Source organism: Squalius cephalus, assembly GCF_949319135.1.
Source record: "Squalius cephalus genome assembly, chromosome: 6".
In the NCBI taxonomy this organism is placed as follows: domain Eukaryota; kingdom Metazoa; phylum Chordata; class Actinopteri; order Cypriniformes; family Leuciscidae; genus Squalius; species Squalius cephalus.
Window position 1 is genome coordinate 5,736,055 of NC_137127.1, and position 24,925 is coordinate 5,760,979.

The 24,925-nt window shown below is 37.4% G+C and overlaps 1 protein-coding gene across 3 annotated transcripts in view; it reads right to left on the reverse strand.

Moving 5' to 3' along the window:
• cep126 (centrosomal protein 126) overlaps window positions 1–24,925 on the reverse strand; it is a 161,447-nt gene that overhangs the window by 13,161 nt on the left and 123,361 nt on the right. The window contains exons 1-2 of one of the 3 annotated variants that reach the window (XM_079874642.1): window positions 2,251–2,854; window positions 980–1,099 (exon numbers count right to left, since the gene is read on the reverse strand). The exons of 1 other annotated variant lie outside the window; for it this stretch is intronic. In XM_079874642.1, coding sequence (XP_079730768.1) covers window positions 980–1,099; window positions 2,251–2,339 — 209 coding nt within the window. In that variant the 5' untranslated portion in view covers window positions 2,340–2,854. Of the gene's footprint in view, window positions 1–979; window positions 1,100–2,215; window positions 2,855–24,925 lie in introns of those variants that run through there. One more of the 3 variants, XM_079874643.1, reaches the window with a different exon arrangement.

The window sequence follows — 24,925 nt, forward strand, 5'->3', positions numbered from 1 at the left end:
CTTTTAGCATAGTTGCCTCCTTGGTGAATACGCTGACGCTAGTTTTTTCTTGTTTTTCCCAGCTCATCTAAAAACAGGTCTCCAGAGACCAACAGGCTAGAGCTGTGCAGTTTGATATTCATGTCGCAATGTATTCAATATTTTAGGAAATAAATGGGCAGTTGACATAGTTATAAAGTTATCATTTAAATGGGCAGCAATTTATTTTTCCATAAATATAAAATTATCTATTTAATTTGTGTTAAAGGGTTATGAATTTACATATTTCCCTAAAAAAAAGGTATTTTTTTCTTCATCAATTCAACTGTTTAATCAGGCCCTCAACAGGAAGTAAATAAAACGTTTTCATTATTTTAAAGGCACAGTATGTAAGTTTCGCCACTAGAGGTCGCTTTTTCAAAACAACAACAAAGGCGTAGCTTGATGACGCTGTGAATGAGCGTGGAATCATGAAGGTGATGATACACTGTAGCAAGTTTTTGAGCAATGTTGCTGGGCAATCTTGCCGAGCGATTGTTGCTTGGGCACTTTCCCATTGAAAATGGGCAATAAATTTATATCTGGATAATTTAGATCGGTCGTGGGCCCTGTGTCTCATCTTGTTGCCCGTTGACGGCAACATTGTTCAAAAAGTTGCCCTGTGTATCATCACCTGGAGAGTTGTTTTCTTCACCTCTATAGCCGATGGAAAGCAATCCGACGGCACTGTTCTGTAAATATTAATCTAAAACTACTTTAAATAATTTTTTTGTATGTTACACATTTGTACGTTAAAATTAATTTGGCAGAACATTTGAAATTAAATAGTGAAATCAAAACAGTTGATTAAAAAAAAAAAAACGTTACAGTATCTCAAAGCATACAAATGCATTAACCTAAGATCTGGATGCTGAAAAACATTCATGTAAATTAGTCGACCTGCCAAGTATAATCACTATAAGTCTTTCTACACAATCTGATTTATTTTTGACACACTTACTTTCGTCTGCGATTTGTTTCCAGGGAAAGCTTGCGAGCCCGAGCCCGACAGTGCCTCTGTTCTTTTATCAGTACTTCCCTTTCATTTTCAGTCTCTCCATGTAAACCTGATCTAATGTTCCTAATGTAATGCAAAGTCAAGGAAGGTATAATTATCATCTGATGATATGCACAGCACATAATGAAAAAAAACACAACGACACAACAAAGAAATAACACACAAATAACAAACATATAACTAATATCTAATCATAGATGACATAATGGAATATAATATAATGATTATATATATATATATATATATATATATATATATATATATATATATATATATATATATATATATATATAAATAAATAATACAGTACCAGTCAAAAGTTTGGAAACTACTATTTTTAATGTTTTGAAAGAAGTCTCTTATGCTCATCAAGCCTGCGTTTATTTGATCAAAAATACAGAAAAAAACCTCAATAATATTGTGAAATATTATTACAATTTAAAATAATGTTTTTCTAGTTGCATATACTTTAAAATATAATTTATATCTGTGATGAAAAACTGAATTTTCAGCATCATTACTCCAGTCTTCAGTGATCCTTTAGAAATCATTCAAATATGATTTGATACTCAGTTATTATCAATGTTGGAAACAAGTTGTGCTGCTTAATATTTTTTGGGACCTGTGATACTTCTTTTCAGAATTAATTGAAGAATAACAAGTTTAAAAGAACAGAATTAGTTCAAAATAGAAATCTTTTTTTTTAAACAATATGAATCTTAACAATCAACTTTTGTTAATCAATTTAACACATTGTTGCTGAATAAAAAGTATTAATTTCTTTCAAAAAATTTACTGACCCCAAACTTTTGAAAGGGAGTCTATGTTGTTACAAAAGATTTCTATTTAAAATAAATGCTGTCATAAATTATTCATCAAAGAATCCTAAAAATAGCATCACAGGTTACAAATATATATATATATACATATATATATATATATATATATATATATATATAAAGCAGCACAACTGATTCCAACATTGATAATAAATCATCATATTAGAATGATTTCTGAGGATCATGTGACACAGAAGACTGGAGAGTACAGTTAATGGCTGATGAAAACTCAGTTTTGCTATGGTATCTAACTTATATGCCACGATTAATAAATAAAGCATGTTGTGTAAGTACTGTAGTTTATACGCCACAAGTAAAACTATGAGGACAATCACCTTACATTGACGCTGGTTGTTCAGACAAGGAAAAGGATACGAGTAGTAAAGTGTGTCTTCCAGGACTGGCATCCCGAATATCAGGATGGCACGCTGATGACAGGTCTCAACACCACACTTCTCATCCATACAACAGAAGCTGCATCCTATTGACGTCGGAACGACCGCGCAAAAACATGGCTGGCAAAAGCTAAATTTATCTGCTTTGGTAAAAAATATTGGTGCTCTAAAGAATGAGAGTAAGATGAAAACAAGCCAGCCAGTGAGACAGCTAAACACAGACACAAAGCGCAAAACCTATGACTTTATAACTTCCTGTAGTTTGATACTTGATTCATCTAGACCAAACCCGAGTGTATGCTATCTTGACATTGTTTTAAATTAAAGCAGGCGAGGGTAAGACTTTATCGTCGTTCGCTGCCGCTGACAGTAACGCCATGTCGGTATTTGGTAACCATCGACGCGCTTCCTTGACAACTGACACAAACTCACGGTGGAGGCGCGGTCACGTCTATCACTCTCTACACTGCTGACACCTGCTGGATGCGAATGGAATCGACTCGTTTACGCGAATCGATTCTTTGCGTCGTTACGCAATTACGTTATGGCGTGGTCCTTGGTATTTGTTAAAATCAGAGCCGTTGAGTCAGGTAAGCGCACATTATAATGTTTATTATAGTTTGTGTTTTTGTATTAAATAACTGTGTTGCACTTTCTGGTGTCCTACTTCAGTTTTCTACAGCCATTTAGTTAATAAAACATTTTTATTTACAACATAAATGCATTGAATTAACATAAATAATGTTAATATTTTTGGCTGATTGAGTCAGTCAGTTCTCTTGCTGATTCAATTCCATTCACGAACAAATCGAGCACATCGGTTTTGTGAACAGGTACAACTGATTCATTGAAAAGATAATTCAAAAGAGCAATTGGTTCACTAATGGGATATCACACAAGGTCCAACAGTGTTGCGTTAGTTCACCCAAAAATGAAAATTCTGTCATTAAATCCTCGCTCTCATGTCGTTCCAAACCCGTAAAACTTTTGTACATCTTCAGAGCACAAATGAAGATCTTTTTGATGAAATTCTGTCCCTCCATTGACAGCTACACAACCACCACTTTGAGGCTTCAAAAATGATTGAGCTTCTGTTTACCACAACTGATGTGTGAGTTGACGAATGTTTACTTGTGAGTAAAATCCTAAATTAAATCTGTTCATCATATAAAGCGATCGAGTCTCTTCAGAAAATTTTGACTAAACCGCTCAATTCATAAAGAGATATGAACTTTTTGAAGCCTCAGTGGTAGTTGTGTTGCTGTCAATGGAGGGACAGAAATCTCTCAGATTTCATCAAAAAGATCTTCATTTTTGTTCTGAAGACAAAAGTCTTGCGTTGACTTGAGGGTGAGTAATTCATGACAGAATTTCTCTTTTTGGGTGAACTAACCCTTTAAGTTTTCCAACCGGTGTCAGTTCAGATTCAGTTTTTTGTAGGCCTAATTGAAGACATTTCACACATTAACTGCACTGAACTGAAGTTGTGAATCGCGGGTCCACCCAGGTTTGATCCTGCCTGTCACACCCGTGGCAGAGTGTGAATTGAAGCAAAACTGCTGGGTTAGAGATGTTAGGCTGTGAATGTACGCAGCTGACAAGCCTTGTCGACCGGTTCAGGTATGGTTCTTCCAGCATGACATAGCCTCTTTTGAACCACGGCCTCTCTAGCTGTCAAGGATCTGTACACGACTGTCCTTCTGTGAGTGACCCTTGTACGCTTGAGATTTATCAGAATCCTGCGTCTGCGTTCAGACATCGGCATCTGTAAATACACACTTCACACTTGCAAAAAAAGGATATATAAGTGAAAATGCACACATCACACAGGCAAAAACACAACAGTAGAGGGAAAGTAGAGTGAGTGAATAATAAAAAAATATAAAATAAACACAAAATGAATAAATAGAAAAAGTATTATGTAGAATTTATAAATACAAGGAGTCACTTAAAGGAAAACACTGAAAACATCTGCAAGTATTTCTCTATTAATCTTTTTGTTTAATTGTCCAATGTGCTATAATAATTTATAAACAGAAATATACAATCAATTAAAATCTTATATATAATATAACTAATATATAAGTACTTCTTCGCTCATACTTTTGTAAATGACTTTTCTACTACTATAAATTATTAGTTTAAACTATTTTAAAGTATTTTTATTTGTTTTCATACATTGATTTTTTTTGTATACAGTTCAATTGAAAAAGTGCTTAGAATTAAACTTTACAATATGGTATGGGGATGTTTTATACAGTTATAATCTGTGATTTACATATTTACAAGCTTATATACAGGTATGGATTAGTTTTGAATTGCTGCAAAGAGTAAAACAAAAGTTCCCTGGTAATATTTGATCTTACACTAGCAATCTTTTATAAGCCATATGTTTTGCTGCCACAGTTAAGCTGGTGTTTACAAGGGATCTGAAATGAATTAATGGCTCCCAGGTTCTTGTTGCTTCTATTTCCCTCTTGAACCTCTGTTTGTACTAAGCAAATAATAAACCCAGGCTAAGCATGTGGAGGACAAATGTAATCCAGATCTCTGTAATCCAGTTACTGTGAGACATCCTCTCTGATCCGGATTTACAGTCACAATGAAACACTGAGGGTGTGAAATGTATGCGGCCACAGAAGTGCTCTTCCACACCGCATGGGGATTAAAGCTCTTATACAATCCTGATATTAACACACATTAACGCATTGCAAAACCCCTTGAGATACTGGCCCTCTTTCATCTTTAGGGACTGAACTGAAACTGAACTACATTGTTATCTATGTAAGTGTCATTTCCTCCAGCAGGAGACATTAATGCACCATTAATGCCACTTGACTGATGTGTGTTTCTGCTCTAGAGGGCGCTGGTGTCCTTTTTTTTTGTTCTAAATCGTGGGTGGGTAAATGTGTGTGTGTATGTGTGGGATAGAGAATCTGTCTGGAGAGATGGGGGTCAGATATATTTTGCTAGTACAATTGTGTCGAACTCTCATCTGAGAAGGAAAGTGCTTCAATAGCACAGAGAGTCTGACAGTGAAAGCCAGCTTTCCTCCCTTTTATTGTGGCCCTCAGGGTAACATGAGTGATCATTTCTCCCAGACTGGCGGCTGACGTGTCACAAAAAGTGTCTAGCAAACTGCATCGTCTAGGATTGATTGGCCCTCTCTTTGTTCGACCGGACTGTGTTTAAAGGATGAATTTATCCCCATGTTTTGAGAAGGAATATAAATAGCACAGACTGGGGCTAGTTGTCATACTTTTCCCTTTATTTTTTGATAATTATTGCTCAGGAAGAAAAGAAAAAAGATAGGCCTACAGCTGAACACATGTTGACCTTTAGTGACAACATGCCCCTAATATGGGACATATTGTTAGACTATATGAGGTAAGTTATCACAATAAAAGACTTGAAATAGCAAAATTTAAATAGTAAAACAATAATGGAACTCAAAATGTAACACACAAATTTAGTGTCTGGTTAGTGAACAAAATAGAAACATACAGTAAGTTAAAGTCAAGCTGCGACAGTCTTTTCTTCCCTATTGCGATGTATATCCGAGTAAAATGGCTTATAGAACAAGAAATAATGTAGGGTGGGACTTGATTTTGGATGGTTGTGGTTTGCTATTGGTGGATCTCATGTGAGTGACAGGTTGCCCTGCCCTCACACCGAAAAACATCAGAGAAGAGCGGGTAATTTTATTAAAATTTATGATGCCACTTGAATAAAAAATGATGTGCATGGATAAATAATTTAAAATAAATAATGCAATATTCCATTGAGAAATAAGAACCATCCATTTTGATTTCATGGTAACTTTATAAAAATAGTATAAAAGTGTGAAGTTAAAAAGGGATTAAAAGGGATCGTTCACCCGAATTTTGTCATCATTTACTCACCCTCACGCTGTTCCAAACCTGTATGACTTCATTTCTTCTGTGGAACACAAAAGAAGATATTTTGAAGAACTGTTTTTGTCCATAATAAAAAAACAACAAGATTGGACCCCATCAACTTTAATTGTATGCACAAAAAAAAAAAAAAAAAAAAAAACACACACACACACAAAAAACAACCTTTTGCGTGTGTGTGTTCCACAGTCACACAACTTAGGAATGACATGAGCAAATGTTAACATAACTTTCACTTTTGGGTGATCTATCCCTTTAAATTAGTACTCTAAGGAATGATCATTATGACATTTAATGCAAAGCTCCACAGAAATTATTTTCCCATCTTCAGATTAACATTTCCTCTTATAGGTTTGTTATTTAAAGTCTAATCTGATTGTGGGTTCTTAAAGACAATACCGTTACAAAACCTCATCTTTTAATTAGCCAATTACAGAAATGCTTAAGGTGAATAACTGCATGGTTGGTACACACTGTTTCACGGAGAGTAAATTTGGCTTCTGGGCTTCAGCATATGATAATCTGATGAGGTGTAATAATGAGTCTCCTACTGCAATTTCCCTTGATGATATTGGTCAAAGTTTCAAAACTTCACTTTGCCGTGAGGAAAACTGCATTCTGCATTTTGTACAGAGAGTAATGGCCTTATCTTTGAAAGCTTTCATTTATTAGCATTACAAAGTCATCAACTGAAGAAGCCTGGAGAAGCAGATTAATTACTGCAGAACCTGAAGGCCACATACACTCAGTACTTTATTAGGTACACTTTGTTGGTACCGGGTCGGACCTCTTTTTGCCCTCAGAACTGACTTAATTCTTTGTGCCATAGATTCAAAATGGTGCTTGATCTTTCATATCGAAAATTTAGCACTTTTGAACACTTGTATAAAACCTTTGGTCTTTCCCATTTTTCCATTTTTTTAAAATAAAATATTATTTTACTGAGTTTCAGGATCATTAAATGTATGATCTTTTGGGTCAACCTCATATGGCAGGACTTTTGGTGGCACGGTTTGTTTCTTTGTTTGTGCAGTGTCTTCAGATCACCTAAAAGTAGCATGGGAAAAATATACTGGAATTAATAATCTCAAATGAGATATGGGAAGAAGGACTACAGTTTAAAGTGTTGCATGGTTTACACTGAACCAAATCTAAACTCAATCAAATGTACCGTTCTTTTTCCCCATTATGCGATAGATACAAGAGCTGTGATGGGATTATGGGTGCATTATGGGTATTCTGTAGCCCTCGAGTCAGTTGTAAACTCGTTATTGCAGTGCATTGTGGGATTGGATGAGTGCACTCGATAATGTCCACTATGGTTTCTGAAACCAAATGGCTGTCCAGTCAAATAGTGCCTTATTTAAAGGAACATGCCGACTTTTTGGGACTGTAGCTTATTCACCGTATCCACCAGAGTTAGATAAGTCCATACATACCCTTTTCATCTCCCTGCGTGCCGTAACTCTGTCTGCTAACCCACCGCTAGCCTAGCTTAGCACAAAGACTGGAGGTAAATGGCTCCAGCTAGCATACTGCTCCCTTCTGAGAATATAGTTCCCAGTATGTATACGGTTAGAAGACGGCTGTGTCTCATGTGACTTTCTTATTTGTACACGCTGTGACTATACAAATCACAACATGTAAATAGGAAAATGTTGGCGTTATTTTGTCACTTATTGGGAGCAGTATGCTAGCTGGAGCTGTTTACCTCCAGTCTTTGTGCTAAGCTAGGCTAGCGGTCGGTGCGTCAGACAGAGTTATGGCACACACGGTGATGTAAGGGTATGTATGGACTTATCTAACTCTGGGGGATACGGTGAATAAGCTACAGTCCCAAAAAGTCGGCGTGTTCCTTTAAGGGTATAGGGGTCAATTTCAGACACATTCACCATCTAGCCTAAATGCATTGAGTTGCTGCCTTGTGATTGGCTGATTAGATATTTGCGTTAACGAGCAGTTGAACAGGTGTAGTGGACGGTGATTGTACAACTGCCTTACATATTTGTCCAGATTCTAGTTTAGTTTGTGCACTTGAGGAATGTGGTAAATGCACAAGGGTTATAAGGTTTGTAAAGATCTTTATGACTAGTCGCTCTGAATCACTTTTTGTAAAGCCAGCAGAGTTGATTTTACAGGCAAGGTAAAAGGTAGTATTGATTGAATCATTCTTTTATGACACTGTATATAGGCTGATTCACTCCGCCCCAACAAAAAACAAAAAGGTTAACACACTGACCCAACAAAACCTCACAATTGTTGGAATGCGTTGGTTTCAGTGTAGTGTTATGCTGTTAATAGTGTGATCGAGAACGGAAATCACCTACCTACCTTAAACTTTTAGCTACAAAAAAGCTGTTGACCATTTTACCTTTAATGCCCAGGAATTAAAAGATTCATCTGAACACATGTTGACATTTTGTGACCTCATATAAAACATCTCTACACTATTGACAATAGACAATGTGCATATTTTTTGCTTGCAGTTTTGCAGACTGTGGTAAGTTGTCACAATAAACTCATCATAGACATTTCAGCAAAATGTAAACAATAAAACAATAATGAAACACAAAAGCCAACTTACAAACTGTTTTGGTAAAACTAGCCCCAGCCTTTTCAATATGATTATTGAACAGAATAGACAAAAAGTGTGATTGATTATCAAAATCACCTGTCTGTCTTAAAGTTTTAAAGATACTAAACATTTCTTCCTTTATTGCTCAGGAAGAAAAGAAAAAAAAATATAGGCCTAGCTGAACACATGTTGACCTTTTGTGACAAAATGTAGATATTGTTAGTCTATATGGGGTAAGTTGTCACAATGGAACCTATCACAGTCTTTGAACAAAATGTGAACACTAAAACAATAATGAAACACAAAAGGCAACTTATAGAATAAGCAAATTAAGCGTTTTGACAACTAACCCCAGTCTCCCTAATATGCTTATTGAACATGAAATGTGAATTGTGTGAAAATGTGAACATAAAAAAAACAAAAAATGTGATTGATTTCACACAGTAGTTTTGATCTAAATGTATTCCTGCACTGTGTAGCTAGTAGCTACTATCATGTTCTTCGTTTTCTGGTTTAAAAAACACTTTAGAGCTTCAGTAATATGAATGACAAATGCTGTCTCTCTGTTTTGCTTAAACGCTCCATTTTAGTCAATCAGTCAGTCAGCGTCTTTGTCTGCTGGATGTTGATTTCCCCTATGGCAACTGTGAGTTTCACAATATGCCACAACAGACTCTTCATTTCATGCCTGTGTCCTTCAAATAGCTCCTGCTCACAGCTTATCGTCACCATAATCATTTCTGTGGCCAAATACAGTAAATTGTACGAAAAACCTCTTAGGAGTGATAATGCATCACCTGGCTGTATTGTGCATTTCGCAATCTTAGGCTATGCTTGTTGTTAATACAGGCATTTATGTATTTATTTTAAAGGTAAAACATGTTCCACCAACCCATAACTATACAGTAGAATTTGATCAGCAGATTTGTTTGTTAATAATATATAATGTAGAATGCTATATCTAACTATTGGTACCTGACAGAAATGAATGCACTCCGCAGGGGTAATTTGCCACCATGCCATGCATTCAAATTGTTTAATGCACAGCCGGATTATCCTGCTTATACCATGGTCATTTGCCAGCATTGACAAGTTAAAGCTGTCATTGATGTTTGCAGTGCTAAATTTGACTGGAAGGGTTAAAATGATGGTTATTTTCATCAGCAACCATTAGTTAGTTCTAGCATTCTGACCATTTTATATCAGACACAGAGATAAAGTAGTGTGGTAAGGTTACATTTGATTGAGTTAGTTTATATATTAAAAGAGAGAGAGAGAGAGAGAGAGAGAGAGAGAGAGAGATGTGTGTGAACAACCCGATCTCACAGCAATTCGTACGTATTTTACGAGATGGCTAATTCGTATCAATTCGTACGAATGACCTACCCCTGACCCCGCCCCTAAACCTGCCCATCACTGGGGTTTAGACAAATCGTACGAATTCATACGACCTTACTCATTTTCCTCACCTTTTAGCCACCTTTTACTCACTCGTACGAATTGGTGGTGAGATAGCGTTGGTGTGAATTACCTGCGTCTGTGCACGACACTCTACTAGCAATAAAGCGGTGAGTTTAACTACTTCAAAAACAACGATGTTACAAACTCCTTGCTGAGTAAAATAATGTAGCGATTCAGTAGCGAAGTTAATTTATTAATAAATGTCACGGGGCAACGTTGACAAGTTTCTGTGCTCCTGTTTCTGTGTGTGCGCATCGCCATCACAGTGTACGAATGACATATGTGTGTGTGCACTTAAATGAAAGCAACACATTTGTAATATAACAGTGATTAAACTCACTGGAATTACCTGTGTTTAATTTCACATCTTCCAGCCGATCAGAGTCAAGTATTCAGACAGACCATGTTATAAATAAATATAACTTTCATACCTTGATAACTAACTCCTAACTCCTGCTGTGTAGTTGATGATACAGCCGTGATCATCCTCCACAGTGATGCTGGAAATAGACAGCATCATAAGAAAAAAGCAATAGCCTCCCCCTATCTATTCACAACTCTGATATAAGGTATACTGCAGATATTTTTTTATAAGCTCTGTTCTTGTATGATCACATTTTGCAGTTATAAGTAAACATTTATAGGGTCATCTGCTGCTTGTCTTTACCAGATGTGTTTCTTTTTATTCTTAAAACTCTAAGATCTCATGGATGGATATCATTTTTACAGCCAAAGAGGGTCTATGTAGATACTTTGTTTTTAAAGGCCCACTGAAGTGCCTTGGAACGCGCAGCTTTGTATGATGCGTTGACGTAATTTCCACTGAAACAGGAAGCTAAGGCGGGACATATTCAATGGCTCCTCCCCCTTTTCAAATAGCCAATAGCATTTAGTTTACCTAACAGACTGCAAGTCGTACTTGACAGCACCATGGAAGCGAATCCGAGCGCTGATGATACGTTGGATTCAATAGTAGAGGTGTGAATATATTCTAGCCATTTCATTCTTAATCAACATACAGTTGGAAAACGGAATAAAACTCGAGTAACCGAACACACATCTCCAACCAGTGGTGTAATTTTGTTTTAAAAAGTGGGTGGGACAGGGGTGTGTGTGTGTGTGTGTGTGTGTGTGGGTGGGGGGGGGGGGGTTGCTATACAATGCTAAGATATATATACACAATATGTGTACAATAACACTTTTCGAAAAAAATAACATTACGATGTCCAGAAATCAATTTCAATAGTACATTGGGTTTAATTTGCCGTTTAATGAGATCTGCTAATATATATCGTTAGTGTGAGATGAGAATGTGAATGAATGCATAGATCCGCAAATGTAGCTTGTGTATTTTCATGGTCTAGTGCTAGAACTTTTGCCAACCGTGTTAGAGGTTTGTTAGGGGTAACAGTTTAGGACCCAAGGACCAGATGTTTGAAAGAAGACCCGGAGTCAGAATTAAGAATAAGAATAAATTGAAGAAAAGTTTTACTGAAGATAGTTTGCAGTTTCATCAGCAGAAGTCAGCTTCAAGACTCACACAGGAGTTCGTAGGCCGCGTAGATCACAGCAGTTATACTCTACACCAAGGTCTAAGCTACGTCCTTGCTTCAGGTTGAATGATTCTCATTGGCTAAGAAATAGATAAACATAGTAATTTTCCAGACATACAGAGATAGACTGAAACATATCTAAATCGATTATGCAGCTGACACTTGAACCCTGAAGTTAGGCACCTTCCAGTTCTCAGATTTGGGTTGCCGGGCGCCAACATGTCCAGAACAACAAGTCAGTCAGTCAATCTCCAATAATGCCAGTGGTTCCTTTACCTGCACCCAAAAAGACTAACACACACTGACACACAGCTTTAACAAGGTTGGATTTGGCCAGGCTCTAACTATAAACTGGAGAGTCGTCTCAAAACATCAAGATAATGTGTTCTTTCTCTCAAGGAGAGCTACACTTTAGTCTAACTGGAAAGTAAGGTTTTAACTGAAAAAGGTTCCCTTAAACTATAGACTTCAATGACCCTTGTGACTTATCGTTGTCCTAGAAAAAAAAGATGTATGTATTGACACGTTGAAGACCTTTCTTAACAAAACAACTTATTACATATATTACATATCATCGCTGTCGGGCGGAATCCTCGTATCTCCAAAACCATTATTTTTCAGGAAATAAAAAAAATGGCATATTTTTGGAGTTATTAAACATTGTATCGTTAAAGTTGTTTTTTTGTACCTTATATTGCTATCATATACTGTTGTGTACCAACATTAACACAACATTTCCCCAAAATCATGTTTAATCGGAGACTTGGGAGCAGGGAGATACGAGGTTACGCTGTCATTGATTAGAATGGTACGGACACAGACGTCGCTGCTGCCAGCAGTGTTCATCAAAGTCTGCGGTCGCGTTGAGCCTTTTGACAAGAGATAAGGCTTCAATAGTTAACCAAAGCTAATGACTGTGGTTACATACATCTTCCTAAACCCATTTTTAAGGTTTAAGAGCTATAAGTGAAGCAGAACAAAAAAACGATGAGGTGACTAGGCTGTCTAATAGACAGAAATTAGCCTAATCTGCACGCAAACTTACCTTCGTGGCTCACGGGCTTCCTTCTGCACCAAAGCATTACAGCTATCGATTTTTAACAAAACAGGCCTACTCAAATTTATCTAACCTAACTATTTTCACTCGTTATTGTCTAAAAAACAGACAGAGTTATCCAAAGATAGGCTTACTTGGCGCCAGTAGACAGACCTTTTTTTCTCCCATAAATTAAAACCTTGCTACTTGGGGTATTTTACATGCACAGTGCCAACTTCGAGTCAGTAAAATAATAATAAAAACAATAATTTAATGCTGGTATCCAAAACATTTAATTCAATTCAAGTATTATATTAGATACATTTTAAAACTTCAATGCACACGTATAATAAGCCTAATAATAATAAGCCTAGTAATAAGTAGACATTAAAAATACATCAATAACTGATATCATAGTTTAACACAGATAAAATCAGAGTTAAGGCTTGCTTTACGTGTTGCTCGACGAGGATTTCTTAATCTTTGCAACTTTCAATCTTGAGGAGACAAAATGCCGTGGAGGCTCCCGCCGCGGAGTGAAGAAAAGGTGGAGTTACGAGGATTCTCAGACAGTTGAAGTGTCCAATGGAGTGAAGTGTCCAAGAGATTTGCTCTCAAGCTATTTTCAACACTTTAGATTGGTTAATAATTTGTAAAAATAACAGAACCACGTGGGGACTGACCAATAGCATCGATTTGTGAAAAAATATGAAATTGACAAAATTTTGACATACAAGGTTTCCGCCCGACAGCGACGATATACATTGAAGCAGCAGTTTATTCCAAAATCCATCAGATTCTAGGTTCTAATCCACACTCGTATTCGGTTTTAATGAGGGGAAAAAAACAATATGTTTATCAGTGGTTGTATATCAAGCAAAAACCCATATTGCTCCGTGACATGACTCGCTTTGGCTAGGTGGTATTTATAGCATAGGGGGCAAGACGCTTTTGTTATTGGTTTGGAACACACCAGCTTATTCGTAACCTTAAACCTAACATATTCATACTAAAAGCTAAAAAACTAAAACTAAATTTTTATTTCAATGGGCCTTTCAAAGATGCCAGATTGCAGTTTTTATACTGATGAGTTACTATAGTTAACACTAAAAATAGAACGGCTTCTTGACCGAGGTTGGGCGTATGAGCAGGCACATGCACAGGTAGGGCTCAACCTGTGCAGAGCACATGCCCTTTTTGCCCTTACACTCCGAAGTGCCCTTTTTTTTGGTGGTGGTGTTTTTTTTCTTCAATAAATCAATGCTATTGGTCACCCTTTACGTCTGTCTGTCTGTTTTACAAATATTTAGCCAATGAAAGTTCTTAAAAAGAGCTTGTGTAAATCTTGTTCGTCCTCAAACTGTCAGTAAGCCTGATAACCCCGCCCCCTCTATCTGATATCTCCGCCCCATCTATCTGATAACTCCGCCCCATCTATCTGATAACTCCGCCCCATCTATCTTATAACTCCACCCCCTCTATCTTGACTGAATGAACTGAAGTCCCGCAGCAGACAGCAGCTGAACGAAGTTTTGCAAGGGTAAACAAAGATCTTTTTGTTTGAATAGGCCTAAGTACCAAACACTATGTCTATAAAGGCTCATATTTGATGTCTGACTGAGACATGTGGGACCTGAGAGAGAGGTCTAGCATTTGCCATCTAGTCATAGCCACATAGCACACTTGGCTTATTTTGGCCAAATGTATTTTAAAACAGGAAAAACTGAGCGCCCGTATTGTTAAAACAAACTAGTTTGTAACCTGTTGATGACAATGTAATATGGTGCCGCCGGCGCCGTTTTAATGACGGACAAAATGCACATTTGCACACATTCGCTGGTCAAAAACCCCGTAACTGCATTTGAGTCTGACTTTTGTAAAATGTTAACAATATATTTATAAGTAATACAACAACATAGCCTATAATTTGTTTTTACCATCGAAAAAATCATAAGCACATGTGCGCCGCCGCGCTGTTTCGTACTGGAACTTACACAAAGCGACCGAGTGATCCTTGTCACCAAGGTAACATATTTCTAAGAAATTTCTTCTTTGATTTATGATTGCTGATAGGCTACACTTAATTTATTAACATTTAATCATGTTATGGTAATGATATTAAATGATGGTTAATTCAAGGCTGTTAATATGCACGTATTCGCTATCTAGCCCTGAAACCCTGTATATCTATATTATCTATATTATTATTATGGTTGCTATTAATAGTGAATAAAGCTTTTGAGACTATTATTTAGTGGTATTGAATTTGTCATGAAGATGTGACTATTTCTACCTTTTATATAGGCTTACTAAATAATCTTAATATCAATTAAAAAAAAAAAAAAAAAAAAAAAAAAAAAAAAGGCCCCTCCCTTTTTTGTTGTTTTTTGTTTTTATATTAAGTGCCATTTTTCAGTTTCAACACATGCCCCTCAAAAGGTCTGTGCATGGCCCTGCGTATGAGCATAAATCACATTTCTCTCTGAAAACTGGCCTTTTTGTAGAAATATAGCATGGAGCTTTTACTGTTCACTAGGCAGACGTTCTCCCAGCAGACTAGCCTAATTGCAATGTTGTATGGGTTATTCAGACTGAATCAATCCTGAGAGAGTTAAATATGAAATATTTGTCCTTTTAAACATTTCCTTTCTTCTGTTTCGATGGGACTTGATGGATCTTATGGAAAAAATACTGCCAAAGTAACATTATAAAACATGATCATTAACAAAGACCCTTAATTTGTATTACATACAATGAATGACATCGGTTTACAGAGCTAATTGCCACCATGTTTATCTCTGCAGGTCATTCGTCCTTTCAGTGGCATTTTCTGTTGCTGTTGTTTTCACTGCAGCTCTGAGCTCAGTGTTGTTGTGCAATTGGATTATTTACACTCATATTCCCCAACACAAACTGTGACTCCATAATTGTTCATATCATAGCTAATTCCAGAAGAAAAGACGCTCTCTTTGTAGCAATGCATGTGCCAGCAACCTTTTTGACATGAAGTGGCATCCCATCATTTATACACAGTGTTGTTTGGAGAGCAAAAAAGAGACCAAAGTGCTTTAGCGCTACCCAGCTGAACCGCACAGCATGACCCACAGGTCACCGGATCCATTAACTTGCACGAGCCATTGCAGCACAGGCCAGTTTTTGCCAGATTTATGGTTTGGTGGCTTGAAGTGAGGAATATTGCACACATTTGTTGCCACATGCAAAAAAAGCCTCAGATGCGTTTGAATTTGAATAACTCATGGGATTTATATCAGTAAGTGTCAGATTATCATTCTAAAAAAATAATTTTAACCATGTAAATGTTTTATGCAAAGACTGAGCTCCTTGTAATTCCTACAGATCCGTCAGTTGAACACCTCTCTACCTCACTTCTCTCCAAGTTTATACTTTCTCCTGCCAGTTAAAGGGATAGTTCACCCAAAAATGAAAATTCTGTCATTAATTAGGTCTACTCACCCTCATGTCAAACACATAAGACTTTCATTCATCTTTTTGATGAAATCTGAGAGTTTTCTGTCCCTCCATTGACAGCTACACAACTACCACTTTGACACTTCAAAAAGTTCATAAAGAGATCGTAAAACTAATCTATATGAATTGAATGGTTTAGTCCAAATTTTCTGAAGAGACTCGATCGCTTTATATGATGAACAGATTGAATTTAGGCTTTTTTTCACATTTGCTAGCAATATGCTAAATCATGTTAGAAACATGCTAGCAATGTGCTAATTCATGCTAGCAACATGCTAAAACATGCTATCAAATTTGTGCCAATTAAGATAGCACGTGTTAAATCATGCTAGCAAATGTCAGCAACATGCTAATTTAATTCAATTTATTTATTCGAGACAGTGCACATTAATGAACAATCTTACACTTCTGTACAGACTGTAAATGAGCCAGATTATAGTATAAATGCTAATTTTCACCTGTAGTCCCGAGGCAGGAAGACAACAGCACGAAAAGATAATATGACAATATACAACACTAAAGGATATGACAATATACAGTATCAGGCAAGAAACACATTAACACGCATTCAGACAAATTACATTACATCAATAAAATGAGTCAAAATGAGGACATAACTGGGACATAACTTTTAAGAAACTGTTTAAGGTGCTTTTTTAATGTGGAATAAGTGGGAAATTCTCTAATGTTTGTTGGGAGGCTGTTACCAAAAGTTACTTCCTCTGATAAACAGAATAGTTTGTCCAAAGGTTGTTTTTCTGTGCGGGATTTCATGGTAGCTTTGTTGTAAATCACGCTAGCAACGTGCTAATCATGCAAAGAAGATTTTAAAACATGTTAGAAATGTGTTATTCATGCAGCAACAGGTTGAAATATGCCAGCAACATGCTAAATCATGCTAGAAACAGGCTAGCAATGTGCTAATTTATGCTAGCAATTTTTGCCTTTAGCTTTTTGCCAATTTATGCTTTTAAAGTTATTTAAACTTTTCAGACAAGGCTTTGTCAAGCCAACATCAAAGTTTGTTCACAAACTTTACTCATCTAGTTTTAACTTGTAATCCTATTAATTTTATAATTAAATTGTAATAAGTTTTCACAATATTATGCTTTTGAATGAATGCAGCCTCGTTGAATATAAGAGTCTTCTTTCAAAAAACTAAGAATAACTTTCTGACCCCAAACTTTTGAACAGTATTGAATACTGTGGCACCCGTTTTTTAAGGTTTCCGACCCTTGTGCTAGCGTTAGCTGTTCCCGTGTGTGTTGCGGAAGTGGAAGATCGAGTGATATCTGTGATATTTCTCGTCCTGTGTAATCAGCACGCTGTGTCTGAGGTGTGTTTGAGGCTGAGTGGTGTGAAGCTGTCCGTGCCGATTCTCGTCTGTGCTCGTGTTCAGCCTTGCTGCTTTTCTCAGCGTCTTCTGACTGTAACACTCGGACATAAGAGGTAAAACCGGAGAGGGCGAAGTTACCTTATTGCGCCCAATGAGGGGAGACACGTGTGGCGGTGACTAATGGCCCATATCTGGGTGAGAACGAGCATGTGCATGAGTTTAACTACGTATGACTGAAAACAAATTATAACTCTGGGAATGACTAGACCACTTCACTGATTATAGCAATCCCTGACCATTTATAAAAGAGCCGCGTGGACAGTGACTAATAGCGGGGGAACACAGTAAACAGGTAATATTTGTAAAGAAATGTGTACCGTAAAATATCATCTGTTGTGCTCATGTTTTTTCGGCTTCCTATATCCTGAGTTAACCTCCTCAAGCCAGATTTAGTCCTTGCAGTGTTTGTTTTGTTTCCAAGGCAACAGGAGCTGACAAGTTCACTATTGTGTGCAACTGCTGTGCAGTGAACCCTACTAGGACAACACTTTGTTGTTTGAAATGCTGGGTATGTAACTTCCAATACTAATTATCATCATCTTTACCTTAAGGATCTTTGTCTATCACATTAGGCTCAGTTCAGTTTCTCTCTTGAATGAATAAAATATCCTCTGCTGAAGTGGTAAATTAATACTTAGCTCTTGTAAAAGGGGGAACAATTGGTGAAACAACAGTTGTTAATCAGCCACATGCCTAGATGAAATTTTAATCGGGACAGAAACAATATTTATGCTGTTCTTCCTAAGAGCAAATAATCATGAATGCATTCACCATTAGGGCTGTTGACTCAAATATTAAAACAGTCTTTTAGTAGATGACACCCGGCACAAACACAACACTAGAATCTCAAGCTAGAACACACAGTTTTTCTGATGAGACTTCTGAAGATGCAAAACACATCTAGTTCATTTAAAAAAAAAAAAAAAATGTCATTTGCTTTACTACATCACGTTACAGGATAGCAATAACAGCTGGAACTATGGAATATTTTGAAATATATATTGTGATTTTTTTTTATTTTTTTTTTACATGGGTGGCAATGGAGGGTTCTAAAATATAAGCTTGATTTCTAGAGATGAAATACTGACTCAATGGGTGTTTGTTATTTCTAGACATACTGTTAACTAAAACTGTTAAAAAATTGGGTTGCACTTTATTTTACAGTACGTGTACTTACAGTGTTACCTAAGAAAGTACTGGTATTATAAGGTAACTGCATAGGTTAAGGTTAGGTTTAGGGGTAGGTTCAGGTTCAGGTAAATAAGTATATAGTATGTACATGGGGAATAGGACGGTAAAATAAATATTTTAAAATATAAATATATATTTTTTGTGAATTAAAATAAAGCTGGTATATATATATATATATATATATATATATATATATATATATATATATATTATGAGCTTCCAGCTCATAAAACCCCTGAAAACAGGATTTCAAAAAATTTGAATATTACATGAAATCACACAGTAATTACACAGTGATACCATGGTCATTGAACCAGGTTTTGGTTCTTTTGGCAGTGTGGGCAGGTGCAAATCCTGCTGGAAAATGAAGTCAGCATCTCCATTAAGCTTGTCTGCTGAAGGAAGCATGAAGTGCTCTGGAAATGTCCTGGTAGACGGCTGCGTTGAGTGGACCAACACCAGCCGATGACATGGCTCCCCAAACCAACACAAACTGTGGAAACTTCACACTGGACTTCAAGCATCTTGGATTGTGTGCCTCTCCATTCTTCCTCCAGACTCTGGGACCTTGGTTTCCAAATGAGATGCAAAATTTGCTCTCATCAGAAAAGAGGACTTTGGTCCACTGTGCTTTATTAAATCCAGAGTCAACGCAGCCGTCTACCAGGACATTTCCAGAGCACTTCATGCTTCCTTCATTCTCCAGCAGGATTTGCACCTGTCCACACTGCCAAAAGAAACAAAACCTGGTTCAATGACCATGGTATCACTGTGTAATTACTGTGTGATTTCATGTAATATTCAAATTTTTTGAAATCCTGTTTTCGTGGGTTTTATGAGCTGGAAGCCCAAATTATGTACAAATAAACAACTAAATACTTGAAATCGTTTAAGTTGTGGGCCCTGAATCTATAATCTATGGAAGTTTAACGTTTTAAATGGAATTATGGAAATAAATAAACTTTTCCATGATATTCTAATTTTTTGGAAAGGGTCTGTACACTCACCTAAAGGATTATTAGGAACACCTGTTCAATTTCTCATTAATGCAATTATCTAATCAACCAATCACATGGCAGTTGCTTCAATGCATTTAGGGGTGTGGTCCTGGTCAAGACAATCTCCTGAACTCCAAACTGAATGTCAGAATGGGAAAGAAAGGTGATTTAAGCAATTTTGAGCATGGCATGGTTGTTGGTGCCAGACGGGCCGGTCTGAGTATTTCACAATCTGCTCAGTTACTGGGATTTTCATGCACAACCATTTCTAGGGTTTACAAAGAATGGTGTGAAAAGGGAAAAACATCCAGTATGCGGCAGTCCTGTGGGCGAAAATGCCTTGTTGATGCTAGAGGTCAGAGGAGAATGGGCCGACTGATTCAAGCTGATAGAAGAGCAACTTTGCCTGAAATAACCACTCGTTACAACCGAGGTATGCAGCAAAGCATTTGTGAAGCCACAACACGCACAACCTTGAGGCGGATGGGCTACAACAGCAGAAGACCCCACCGGGTACCACTCATCTCCACTACAAATAGGAAAAAGAGGCTACAATTTGCACGAGCTCACCAAAATTGGACAGTTGAAGACTGGAAAAATGTTGCCTGGTCTGATGAGTCTCGATTTCTGTTGAGACATTCAGATGGTAGAGTCAGAATTTGGCGTAAACAGAATGAGAACATGGATCCATCATGCCTTGTTACCACTGTGCAGGCTGGTGGTGGTGGTGTAATGGTGTGGGGGATGTTTTCTTGGCACACTTTAGGCCCCTTAGTGCCAATTGGGCATCGTTTGAATGCCACGGCCTACCTGAGCATTGTTTCTGACCATGTCCATCCCTTTATGACCACCATGTACCCATCCTCTGATGGCTACTTCCAGCAGGATAATGCACCATGTCACAAAGCTCGAATCATTTCAAATTGGTTTCTTGAACATGACAATGAGTTCACTGTACTAAAATGGCCCCCACAGTCACCAGATCTCAACCCAATAGAGCATCTTTGGGATGTGGTGGAATGGGAGCTTCGTGCCCTGGATGTGCATCCCACAAATCTCCAACTGCAAGATGCTATCCTATCAATATGGGCCAACATTTCTAAAGAATGCTTTCAGCACCTTGTTGAATCAATGCCACGTAGAATTAAGGCAGTTCTGAAGGCGAAAGGGGGTCAAACACAGTATTAGTATGGTGTTCCTAATAATCCTATAGGTGAGTGTATATATATATATATTTGATGAAGAACAAAGTTAAAAAAAATTACATATTTGAAATTATGTCTTGGCAATATTCTATCGATAGATAGATCTATCTATCTATCTATCTATCTATCTATCTATCTATCTATCTATCTATCTATCTATCTATCTATCTATCTATCTATCTATCTATCTATCTATCTATCTACATTACTAATTTATTTCTTGTCTATAATATTAATAATAATAATAATAATAATGACAATAATATATTTAATGATAATATTTCACAATATTACTGTTTTACTGTATTTTTGATCAAATAAATGCAGCCTTGGTGACCTTGGTAAAAAAAAATTGTAGATTTTGCCAAGTTTGAGAACTTATATGGCAAAGGAAATCACTCTCTAATCTTGCCATTATAATTCCTTTTGCGAACTGTCTCTTATAAGTCAACTCTTTTTTACATCAGTCAAAAATCAATTCTGAGCTACAGATTTTAATAATTTTAATGAATCATTCACTGAATCAACACAATTTTTGACTGTTATGTTCAACTGACCAATCAAAAATACTGTGTTATGTGCACTTAAGCATCTATGGACTACAATATAAAATTAGGTTTGTAAGACTTAAAATCTTTATAATTACTGACTGCTCATATAATAAATCAAGGCCAAATGTTTTTGTTGTTGTTGTAGGAGTAAATGGTATTTTAAATGAATGAAAAAACGGCTATATTCAGTGTTTTCATTCAGTATGTTGATTTTAAAACCTAGAGGCTAATCTGAAATCAGATTTAATTAAATTTATTTGTCGTTATCTGCAAAATCCATTATCCTTTGACCTCTGTCTCCTGTATCTGGGCTGCATTTGCCATGCTCCTATTCTCCTCCGAACAAAGTCACGTTAACATTCAACAGTGCACATCATATCGCTTTCATAACTGATTGCGGGGGTCACATTGCTCCAGTGGAGCTGGGATGCACAACCGCATCTACCTTGATCCAATTACTAAGCAAGGGTCCTGTAGAAACCTCCAAGTCTTCATCTCTTATTCCTTTTCATAATGTTCCTTATTCAAAGAGCTTTTCAAATTTGGTGTCATCATTCTGTACGTACCCGGCGTAGGAGGGAGATCTCCCTGCAATACTGTATGACATGAAAGAGAAAATGCCCTCTACAATCATGAATTTATCAGAGCAGGTGTCAGCTTGATGTCATCACTCCTTATATTGGCACTCACCATTAAACCAATCATCCTGGGTGCAGAGAAAAGAGAGAAAGATTCAGTCAACTGATTCATTCGAAAAGAGTTGCTGAGTTTGGAGCCGCACACTAGCATGCTACTCTTACTATTTCTGCGTCAGAAATATATGCAAAAAATATTAAGAGTAGTATACTTAGAGTCACGTGATGCTCTCGTTCTAAGTGGCACGTTTTCGCCATCGCGTTATTTTCTCACTTTTACATTAAACTGTGTGGCCGTTTTAATTTAATATTCATCATCCAACTCGAGGGTCAGGTCCTGCTGCTTCTCAACAAGAAACTAGAAGGGGCCGCACGACAGCAAAAGGCAAACCGCCTGCTAATCAGGGTAACAAAGATGGGGGTTCCTCAGCTGAACAGTCCAGTCTGGTACAGGCTGTAACTGATCATTTAAGCGCCTTCCTGGACGAGAAATTTCGAGTCGACGTTGGACACAATTACAACCCGATGCGTATCACAGAGGCGGAGAGCCATGTGTCCCAAACCAAGGACAAAGTGGCGGGACTTCACAACAAGATGGCGGCGTTGGAAAAAACTGTACAGTCCCTCTCGGAGAGAGCAGAGGACGCCGAAAATCGCAGCCGGCTGGACAATATTCGTATCATTGGTCTGAAGGAGGGCACGGAGGGTCGCCAACCTGGAGATTGAAACAAAACATGGCGTTATTAAAATCGGCCGGGCGCATAGAACACTTGGCCCGCTTAAACCCATCCTGGCTGTTGCAAAGAAGGATCGTCTCGCATATGAGGGCAGTGACATTCTTATCACGCAGGACCTGTCAGAGTCAGAGAGGCTAGACGGGCATACAATGACGTCTGCGGTCAGCTCATTCAAAGAGGTGTCCGTTTTGTGACGCGCTACCCTGCTAACCTCCGTTTCAACCTTAATGGGTCTGACCACTCCTTCCATTCTGCACAAGATGCACAGGTGTACCTGACCGGGGGGCTAGATACACTCTCAGAAAAAAAGGTACAAAAGCTGTCACTGTGTCACTTTTCAAAAGGTACACTTTTGTACCTAAAGAGTGCATATTAGTCCCTCAAAGGTACATATTGGTAGCAAAAGTGTACATATTAGTACCCTTTTGAAGGGTACTGTCCCAGCGATAGCTTTTGTACCTTTTTTTCTGAGAGTGGAACTCCATCTTTCAGTGTAATGTGGCTGCTTTTTTTCACGTCCTTCACAGTTTTGTTTTCAAGCTTGGTTGGGGGGGAGGGATGTGTTTATCATGCAAGGTTTGTAATCTTTTTTGATTATTATGACCATTCTTCGTGCTGTTTTAACACCCCAGAGCTCTTTCGTGGATTTTGGTTTTATCAAGACTGTTTCAGTGTTATGGTAAAATTTGTCTATGAGTGATCTTAAATTAATTAGCGTCAAGAGGCATTAACCATGTTGTCAAAAGGCAAAAACTTCAGAAGGAGAAATGTCAGATTGCGTTGCTTCAAGAAACCCATCTCTCTGACATAGAGCACATGAAGCTGCGTAGAAATTGGGTTGGCCAGGTTTTTTTCTCCTCTTATAAGTTCAATATCAGGGGAGTTGCAATTCTTCTTCATAAAAATCTCTCCTTTAAATTAGAAAAATCGATTACAGAAAATGAAGGTCGCTGTGTACTTCTTTTGGGTTTTTTATATGGGGAACATGTGCTGATCGACTGCATTTATGCCCCCACAAAATTTTTTTGATCTCTTCACTCTCATGCTCTCTCATACTCTTGGGAGGGGATTTTAACTGTGTACTAGACCCATCCATAGACCAGTCTCCTCAAACCAAGGAAAAGTCTTAGACTTTTAGATTTTGCAAGGATCTGGAACTGTTTGATGTTTGGAGGTCAGTTCATATGAGGGGGAAAGATTACACTTTTTTTCTCCCAGCCTCACCAAATGTTTTCGCGTATAGATCCATTCTTGTCATCGCAAGGGATATTGGAAAGAACGATGGATTGCTCCACTGGAATTAGGACTTTATCTGACCACTCTCCCATTACAATAATAGTTCATCCCCCGTATAGAGATCTGTACATTAGACAGTGGCGACTGAATCCTTCATTACTGAGCTTGTTCTAAATGTATGCAATATCTTAAACAGCAGTGGGAATACTTTATTGACATCAATAAATCTCCTGAAGTTAGTTCATCCATCTTGTGGGAGTCAGGAAAAGCCTACCTGAGAGGTGTAATTATATTTTATTCCTCAGCTAAAAAGAAAGAGGCTATGAGAAATATAACAAAGCTCGAAAAGAAAATTCAGACTTTGGAGAAAGATTTCAAAGTGTCACCCTCCAGAGGATTATCCCAGCAGCTTAATGCATCCCGTTCTGCTTTAGATTTGTTATTAACTAAGAAGGTAGAATCATCTATTTATTTTTATGTCCAAACAAAGACTTTATGAATCAGGGAATAAACCAGGCCGTCTTCTTGCACGGTTGGCAAGAGGGAGGGCAGAGACCAATGTAATTTCCTCTTTAAAGGATAACTCTGGGGCTAATATATTTGAAAACAAATACATTCATAAAATTATGAAAGAATTTTATCAAAATCTTTATTCATCAGAATGCCACTCCGTAGGGC